Source organism: Acartia tonsa, chromosome 12, assembly GCF_053477335.1.
Source record: "Acartia tonsa isolate MP-2025a chromosome 12, ASM5347733v1, whole genome shotgun sequence".
Lineage (NCBI taxonomy): Eukaryota > Metazoa > Arthropoda > Copepoda > Calanoida > Acartiidae > Acartia > Acartia tonsa.
In genome coordinates this window covers 14,181,484-14,191,479 of record NC_137271.1, presented here as the reverse complement: position 1 = coordinate 14,191,479, position 9,996 = coordinate 14,181,484, and the positions used below count along the sequence as shown (strand labels likewise).

The 9,996-nt window shown below is 31.1% G+C and overlaps 1 protein-coding gene across 3 annotated transcripts in view; it reads right to left on the bottom strand.

Moving 5' to 3' along the window:
• The window catches only part of LOC145333872 (mitochondrial uncoupling protein 4-like), a 103,821-nt gene that overhangs the window by 77,808 nt on the left and 16,017 nt on the right, over positions 1-9,996 (bottom strand). For all 3 annotated transcript variants that reach the window (XR_013884628.1, XR_013884629.1, XM_080179133.1), the window contains exons 8-12: positions 9,612-9,676; positions 7,046-7,125; positions 6,147-6,169; positions 5,828-5,866; positions 2,688-2,728 (exon numbers count right to left, since the gene is read on the bottom strand). Coding sequence is in view for 1 of the 3 variants with exons in the window: in XM_080179133.1 (XP_080035259.1) it covers positions 2,688-2,728; positions 5,828-5,866; positions 6,147-6,169; positions 7,046-7,125; positions 9,612-9,676 (248 nt within the window). In the remaining 2 variants the exon portion in view is untranslated. The remainder of the gene's footprint in view (positions 1-2,687; positions 2,729-5,827; positions 5,867-6,146; positions 6,170-7,045; positions 7,126-9,611; positions 9,677-9,996) is intronic.

Below are 9,996 nucleotides of genomic sequence, written 5' to 3'. Positions count from 1 at the left end.
GATCAAACCTCTTGGGGCAAAGCCCCTAGAGGCCAGGGGCGAAACCGCTATATTAGAATAAAACAATAGATAATCCATACAAAATTGAACTAATACAACTAATTGAATTCTTTTGAGCCATAGAAAAATCATTTATCTATTAACTTGATAAAAATCATGAATGTTATTTATTGTACAAAATTTCTGTAATTTGATCTTGTCTGTCTGTCCGTCGTTTGTCTTAAAACGGACGATTACTTAGTTATTCAAAATATTAAGTTTAATTCTAGTTAATATGTCATATCATATAATTTTGTTAATATTTTGTGTTAAAAAGGTTTTTAAAATAATTTAACAAGTTTCATTTTACACTCACATTATTATCTTATTTTTATTGTAATTCGATTGTTTTGTTTAAAAACAATATTTCAAAGGGATAGTTCTACAAAGTGTATTTAAAGAGTTAAGGTTCTTAGAGTAGTGAACTTTTATATGTCTTAGTAGAATATATTAGGCATTGGATAGATATGATTAACTGTTAAAGAATTTTTAACATTGACCAGACCAAACTTTTTTTATTTGACAATATCTAAAAAAGTTAAAGTGATTTGCCACATAAATTACATGAGAATGGTCTATTTTTTACCAAATATGTATAGCCAAAACACCAATTTAAGAGAATCTTTTTCCACATATTTCACAAGAGTTAAAAAAATTGAACAGGGGTTCCCCTTGAGACAAGTTACTTAAAAAACATAAAAAATAACGTCCGGTTCATTATAGTGCAGGTTTTCTAATAGATTCTTTTAAAAAAAATAAAGAAAACCGTCCGGTTTACTTACAATATACACATTATCTCACGCGGAAATACCAACTAACCATACAACATATATATATACATATAAAAAGACCATTCTCATGTAATTTATGTTGCAAATCACAAACTTTTTTAGATATTGTCAAATAAAAAAAATTCGGTCAGGTCAATGTTAAAATTCTTTATTACAATCATATCTATCCAATGCCTAATATATTCTACTAAGACATATAAAAAGATCACTACTCTAAGTACTATATTAAATATTTTATTGGTCATTCTTTGTTGTTATGTGTATTTTTTTTTATGAAAAGTTTGAAGTTCTTTTAACTAGTAAATGCTTTCTAAAGTTGTATTTATGACAAAAAAAGTTTTTGCCATATATAACATGCAACGAAGTTGAAAATAAAAATGAAAAACTCATTTTTTAAGGAAAATCCCTGGTCAAATCTTTTAATGTTAATCAATAACTTTATATTATGCACTACTACGTTATTTAAAATAGAAAAAACTTACAGTTCACTATTTTTTTTTTAAATGCACTTCGTGAAACTATCCCTTTGAAATAGATACTTATGATTGTTAAATCATTTAGTGAAAAATGGCCATTACACGCAAAAAGACATGAATTGTGAATTGCGAAAAATTGAAAATCCGATGAAAAATGGTAAAGATACACAAATACAGACAGACAGAAAACTGCATGAAAAAAATAAACATCCTTTTATTAGTTACTAGAGTTGGCTCGATATAACTATCTCCCTATTGGCTAGTTTTCTATATGCATATATATTTCTCAATAAATCTATTTTCCTCACCCGGCATTACTATTTAAACGGAAGTAAATATTTAATAATTTAAATGATCTTAAAAAGATCTTTTAAATTATATTTTTTTCTTTACATTACCATCACCAAAGGGTTTATTATATGATTACAATTTTAGTTCAATATTTGAACACACAAAGTGTCGCCACAATCGAATTCTTTTAAAACAGAGTTTTCTTAAATTTATTATATCATAAATTTAAATTTTCTTTTTTATGATTAGAAATTAAATACTTCATTATAATGTAAATAGCAACATGAAATGAAAAAAATGAATTTGTTTTTAATAAAGTAAAATAATGGGTCTTATCGTTCTGGGCAATGAGAGTTTATTATGGATTATTGGAGCACTATGAGTTTTCAACGAATAGTCCTTGGAGAACTTGAGCTCGTTTATAGACATTTATTTCCTATATAGATCTGACATGGATCTTGAAGCAATTAAGCAGGCCGTTTTGTACAGGTTAAAAATTGGAATATTCATTAAATAAAAGTTATCGCAAATATACTTAGTAAATAACACTATCAAAATTAAAATATAGCCAAAAATGTCTTCTTTTATTGTCGAGTTCCTGTACAATTAGGGTGCATAAATAATTTTTTTTTTACTTAAAATATAAATGGGTAGTGGTGGGGGGGGGGGGGGGGGGAGGTACTTAGACCAACTCGTAATCAATTTTTAATAGAATTTATTTTAGTAATGAAATTTGGCATGAGTAACCCTTGACATGTCTATTTTGAAAAAAAATTCTGATATTAGCACAATAAAAAAAATCGACAAAACTCGGATTCTATGTGACATTTATGCATTGATTTATTGATTAGTAGATGGTTGCATATTATATATTTCCAGTATCGCTTCGAAACCGACCAATATCTGGTGGATAAAACCGGTTCTTAGCTATACTGAAAAGTTATTTATAGCATCGAAATTAAAACTATTTTTTTCTCGCGTGCCTTTGGCATCCCGGGGCTAAAAAAACTGGCATAATCATATATTTTTTTATATCCGCAGAAAGCTGTTTATAATACGATGCGAGAAATAACTATACTAGATTACTTACCCTGCACAGGCTGAGGAAAGACAGTGAGTCAATGAGTTGTCCTGAAACAAAAATAATTTTTAGTTTACATTAGGGTTGGGCCGGATATCTGGCCAACGTTCGATATCCGGCAAATTACCTGATATCCGGCCGGATAACCGGATAGTTTTAATAACCGGTATCCGGCCGGATATTGAAAATGGCCGGATATCCAGCCAAACCGGATATCCGGCCCAACCCTAGTTTGCATAAAGTAGTAAGGTTTTCTTGTATGCAGCTTAAGATTTCTAATAACTACAGAACTGATTGAGTTCTTCTTTAAAGGAAAGCTTAACATAGGTCCTGGAATGGTTTTAGGCGATTTTGTTTTTAAATTTAAGCCTTGGGATGGTTTAAGACTGCATATATGCCCCCTTTTTACCGCCTTGAAGAAAATAGTCCCTAGATTTTGGGAGCGCAGCATCTAGTTTAGTTTAAAAAGCAGACAATTTCGGCGACAGGAGCCTTCCCATTTCCTGGAACCTGCAAGATCATATATGTAACCTATATAATGCTTGTACCAAGGACCGTTCGTTCTAGGAGGGAGAGGGGGGGGCTGATGTATTCATCCCTCCTTAACACCAATAGGCCCTCCAATAATATTAAATTGTTCAAGCCCTGCATTTAGTAAAAGATATTTAAGTACTTGCTATGTTTGAAGATCTTAAATGTACATGAATAAAATTAACAAGGATTGCTGGCAACCTAAGGCCGCAAGGATAATGTTACAAAAATTCCTATTCGCAGTTGTGTAAAATTATCACACTGACAGATTTATTGGATAATAGTTATAGAATCTTATTTTTCTGTTTTTTTTTAAATGGATAGAGTGGAGAGGGGGATTGGGATCAAATCCACCACCTTTCCAATATCTTAGTGTTACTTTGCTAATAGGAAGCAAATCGAGATGAAAGTTTTCTTGTACTAAATCATTTATTCCTACGGAACCTTATTTTTTTGTATAAAAAACAAGGATGACAACATCGATAAAAGCGAAGCACTGAAACGGTAGGACAAACGGACACTTGTTATAGTTATATACACTAAATAGTTAACACTTGTATAGTGTCAGAACTGAATAATCAGAGTATAAATGTATATGAGTCGAAGCAAAATTGTAAGTAAATTTGTTGAAAAACTGCTTGATACAGAAAAATGTTTATGGACATACCTACATTTTTAGGGCTTGGTTATAGAGTTGCTTCGCTTATGATAACATTATACTTTGTTGTCCCAGGAATCAACATACCAAAAATCAGATCAATCGGATGATTAGATCACATAAAAATTGGTTGTTAAAAAGGTAAAAAAATCAACATGTTTAAAATGAACAATCAAATAATTATATCACAATCGAATAATTATATCACATAAAAATTTGTTGTTAAAAAAGTTAAAAATCAACAGGTTTAAAATGGACATAAGGACATTCTTGTAATGATTATAGAGTTGCTACGCTTTCTAAATTGTACCTAACTACTAAAGGAATAACCATGCAAAGTTTGAAATCAATAGGACAATTCTAACATGCCTAAATTAACGAAAAAGCTATCCGTTTGTGACGTACGGACGGACGAACGGACCGACCCTAATTAAAGAAAAGCTTCGCTTTTAAAATCTATTGAAATAATGTAAAATAATACAATGACGTTCTGTAAAATTTAAATGAATATAAAACGTGAGCTATAGAAGGGCAAATTTATCTAAAAAATTAATTATTATTTTACTTCAATGTGAATTGGAATTTGACACAATACACAAAAAGAAGGATGACAACATCCATAAAAGCGGGGTGAATCCAATGAACTTGATTTGGGCAGGGGTTTGAATTGAATACACCCCTCTTTCTGTACGCCTCTGAATATAACTTCGCAGCTCTCTTTAACCTATCTATAATACAAAGTAGAATGATGTCTGTCCGTCCCTTAAGATCTTGGTAGCATCTGAACCGATTGGATTCTACTCTTCAGGGAATAATCATACTGGCCCTGTGGTGGTTTTAGGCTAATTTCTTGGAGGGTGCATGGGACACCCCTAACCATCCAAAAAACAAAAATCCCCCCCCCCCAATTTTTGGTTTTTAGATTTTTTTCGCATAGGTATATTTTGCGAGGCATTGGACTTTAAAATTACATAGGTACCCAAAGTTTCCTTATTTACTAGCTTAAAAATTCTGGGTAATTTTATTAAATTTTGATTGATTGGTTCAAAATGTTGAGTGTTCAAACGTTTTTACCACTAATTGCGATTTACGGCAGTGGTAGTTCTGTGTATCAACATTAGGGATGTACATTAATTTATCGGCCATGGTCTTTCCCTTTAGATTCTTGCCTCTTCATTGCAGATTCATAAATCACATGTTTTTAGTTCACGTGAGAAAATGTAATGCAATGTTGTTCTAAATTTGTCATAGAGATTAATTCTATTAAAATATTGTACTTCGATAATTAAAATAAGTTATATGTACTCTAAGTTTTAAAAATTAATATAAATAAAATAAAGTTTCAATTTTTTTAAGCCAAAGAATGAGAAAACGCATCTGTAAAATCTTGAGGGACAATAAAAGAAAGGAAATTTTTTATAAATAAAAAGGCTAAATGACGTCATTTCATATGATATAATAAGGTAGTATCTGATTTTTTTAATAATGATTCATATGACAACAAGGTATGTTTGATTTAATGTTCTGCTAATTTAGTCCTGACACTCTACAAGAGTTAGTTTGTCCTTCTTTCTGACTATAAAGCTTCGCTTTTATGGATGTTTTCATCCTTGTTTTCACATATATCTCAAAATCGCTTTTTAACAAGGATGACAACATCAATGAGCAAACGGACAGAGCTGAAAAAAAGAGAGAATATGCAAAAACTCAAAGAAAATCACGAAATCTTATAATATCCGGCCATTTTCAATATCAGGCCGAATACCGGAAATTTAAACTATCCGGATACCGGATAACTGGCTAAATTTTAATGCCGGATATCCGATATTTTGCCGGATATCGAACGTTGGCCAGATATTCAGCCGGAACCGGATATCCGGCATTAGAAATCAGCCGGATATCCGGTAACCGATGAAAAAAGTATCCGGCCCAACCCTAATTTAAATGAAAAAAGTATTACCTCAAGCGTTGTATTTTCCAAAATAGACCTCTTTACACTTCAGTAATAATGGAATAATTCACTTTTTAACTCACAAAAAAATACATACAACAAGATAATTAGGTAAACATTACGCAAATGAAAATTTAAAAAGTAAAAATGCAATCTATGTACATATAGAATAGTAATATTCACTGAAAATTACAGCTTTCTATCTTCATTATCAGCAAAGAAAAACAAATTTCCTCCAAAGCGGTCTGGCAGACATACTGAATTATTGAGAAGCTTTGCTAATAAATAAACTAAGAAGGTGATAATAATAAAGTGAAATTATTTTCCTGTCATAAGTAGAGAGATCACCTATTTATAATAGTGACCACTTATCATTTTGAAGTTTTTTTTTTTAAAGCTGCATAAAATTCGCCTAGCTACCTATACATAATACCACTTTAAAACAAAAATATTTTTTTTTATAAATTCTAAATTGATTTTTAAGCGCCAGTTCAATACTGAAAGAAGTTCCATATAATATAACTAAATATTTCAAACTATAAGTGAATCAATACACAACACTATTTTAAAAGTAAGTTAAAATCCTAAAATATTTATAAGTTAGAGACATTTAGGGGTACCGTAAACAATTGGAGGGGGGGGGGGGGGGTGAAGACTCACAACTTTAAAGGGGTAGTTTCACGAAATGCATTTGAACTTAATTTAGTGAACCGCATATTTTTTCCTGGTTAAACAGTTAAACTACATTTATGTAGCATATATTTGAAAGAATTTCAATTTTCTACCACGTAGTTTTATAAATATTAAGACTTGAAAATCGTCTTTTAAATTGCATATATCACAAAAAGACAATTTTCAAGTCTTGATATTTTAAAACTACGTGGTAGAAAATTGAATTTATTTCAAATATATGCTATATAAATGTAGTTTAACCCATTAACTAGGAAAAAATATGCGGTTCACTAAATTAAGTTCAAATGCATTTCGTGAAACTACCCCTTTAATTTAATTAAAAATGAATTTTTTATTTTGGAAGGAGGGTCATTTTTTGCAGGAGCGATTTCTCTTGGGAAGGTGGTAGTACCTCCCACAAAAGTACTAATAAACCTTCCCATGTGAAGCTTAACTGTAAATAATATCGGATAATCATTTAGCGAGATCCTTCGTTACACAGAGACAGATAAACATCCTGTTACTTTTATATAAAGATAACTGATCACTATCCTAAATTAACAAGTGCTGCCCGCTGAACATTAGGCCAACATCCTCGCCATAAACCTCGTACTCCAGACTCAGCCAATATGTTTCTAAACAAGGATGACAACATCCATAAAAGCGAAGCTCTGAAACGGTATGACAGACGAACATTAACTCTTGTAGAGTGTCATAACTGAATATGCAAATTATAAATATATAAGTTTGACAAAATTGTACGTAAAGAGGACTATCCACGAACCAGAGCAAGTGATTCTAAGCATCTTCCAGCATTGACCCATAGTATTTTTAAAAGCGAAGCTTTTCTATAATTAGGGTCGGTCCGTCCGTCCGTAACGGATAGCTTTTTTCGCTAATTTAGACATGTTAGAATTGTCCTATTGATTTCAAACTTTGCATGGTAATTCCTGTAGTAGTTAGGTACGATTTAGAAAGCGTAGCAACTCTATAATCATTACCAGAATGTCCGTACGTCCATTTTAAACATGTTGATTTTTTTACTTTTTTAACAACGAATTTTTATGTGATCTAATAATCCGATTTATCTGATTTTTGATATACTGATTCCTGGGACAACAAAGTACAATATTATAAGCGAAGCAACTCTATAATCAAGTCCTAAAAATGTAAGTATGTCCATAAACATTATTCTGTATCAAGCAGTTTTTCAACAATTTTACCCACAATTTTGCTTCGACATATATACATTTATATTCTGATTATTTAGTTCTGACACTATACAAGTGTCAGTGTCTGTTTGTCCTACCGTTTCAGTGCTTCGCTTTTATGGATGTTGTCATCCTTGTTTTTGTGAATATACTAGGTTTATGTTTAATATTTGCTTTATCGACTAAAAAGATAGGTTTCATCATGGTTTTATATGAAAAAAACTTTGAAATGTAAAGCAATTTTTAGAGCAATATCATCAAATTGAAATGCTTTGTTAAGATCAAAGGACAAAATAAAATAACACTGCAGAAAAGCATCAACTGTTGTAAATTGCAAAAGTACATTAATTAAACTGTTTACATGTTACTAACCCTTATTCTAAATATGCATTTTTAATCACAAAGATATACTTTTGTGTCAAAGCTTTTAAACAACAGTTTGAACTCATCAAAACATTCGATGATATTGCACCAAGCAATGCTTAACATTTCAAAGTTTTTTTCATATAAAACCATGGTGAAACCTAATTTTTTTAGTCGATAAAGCAAGTATTAAACATAAACCTAGTATATTAACTAAAAAAAATACTATGGGTCAATGCTGGAAGATGCTTAGAATCACTTGCTCTTGTTCGTGGATAGTCCTCTTTGTTGCAAAACTTCTTAAATACAGAATACTGTTTAAGGACATAGTGACATTTTTAGGACGTGATTATAGAGATGCTTCGTTTATAATATTGTACCTTATTGTAAATAATCAGTACTCCAAAAAATCAGATCAATCAGATGATTATTTCACATCAAAATTTGTTGTTTAAAAAGTTAAAAATCAACATGTTTAAAATAGACGTACGGAACGGACATTCTGGTAACGATTATAGAGTTGCTACGCTTTCTAAATCGTATTTAACTACTACAGGCATCATCATATAAAGTTTGAAATCGATAGGACAATTCTAACAAGTCTAAGTTAACGAAAAGTGCTAACTGTCTGTGACGTACGGTTGGACAGACCGACCCTAGTTATAGAAAAGCTTAGCTTTTAACAAGTATTACAACATACAAGGATACAAGAAGAACATTTACTTCCATTTTTAGTATTTGATTATAATATTGTACCTTGTTGTCTTAAGAATCGTCATTTCAAAATCAGATGAATAGGACAGTTGCAAAGTTTAAAAATGGATAATTGCAAAGTTTAAAATGGATAATTCTAACATGTCTAGATTAATGAAAATATCTAACCCGATGAAACGACCCTAATTATAGAAAGGCTTTGCTTAAAAAAATAAATAGGATTGCATATTATCAAACGTTGCAACAAAGTCAAACTGTTTATTTATGTTGAAGCAAACCTTTTAAAAACGAAGCTACTCTATAACCCACTTTGTCTATCTGCTGGTCCGTCAGTCAGTCCGTAAACCTATATGGGAAATGTGATTTTCTAGGCTGGTATTTAAGACAGACAGAATTAACAGTGAAGATTCCTATGACCTGCGGGCATTTATTTTTTTTATGCTTCTAAAGACATAATCCTTATTTTTTAAGAATTTTATGATTTTCTTCGAGTTTTTGCATTGCTAACTTTCTTTTCTTTGTTATGAAATACTTAGTCCATATTTCCATTTCATAATTTTTTTGTGCTTCACAACTCATGGATGTTGTCATTCTTGTTTTACAATCAGGGACAAGGGAAGGATATTCTGACAAACAATTCTAAAGGAAAATTTCCCCACAACCCCCTTCCCCTTTTCATCCCCTTCTTTCCCACCACTCTTTATTTACATGAAACACTTCGTAAGGTTTCGTGATTTTTCATGAAAAACTTTATAAGGTTTCGTGATTTTTTTGTAGAATTGATTGCTATAATAGCTACCCCTGTTTTACAATAAACTTGGTTTGTAACTTACTTCAATGCATCCATCATTCCATGTACTCGAGGTTCATATCCCAACAATCTTCTCTTACCTTCCATCTAAAAGGAAAACAGTCTATAACCACGTTATCTTATTCGTTGGTGAATTGTGATTGGCTATTTCTACACTATTATAGTCCAAAATTCTTCAACTAATATATTGGTAGAAAACATGAAAATAAACAAGGATGACAACATCAGCATCCATTGGTAGCGAGGAATAAATGTTCTGTTGTCAAAGACAAAAAAGGGATAATTTGCAAAAACTCGAAGAAAATTTTGAAACCTGTAAAAACATTGGATAGCTTAGATACGCAATTACGAAAATTTCAGCTGTCTATTTTTAGCAGCCAAAAAAATTCACATTTTCCCCCTGAACG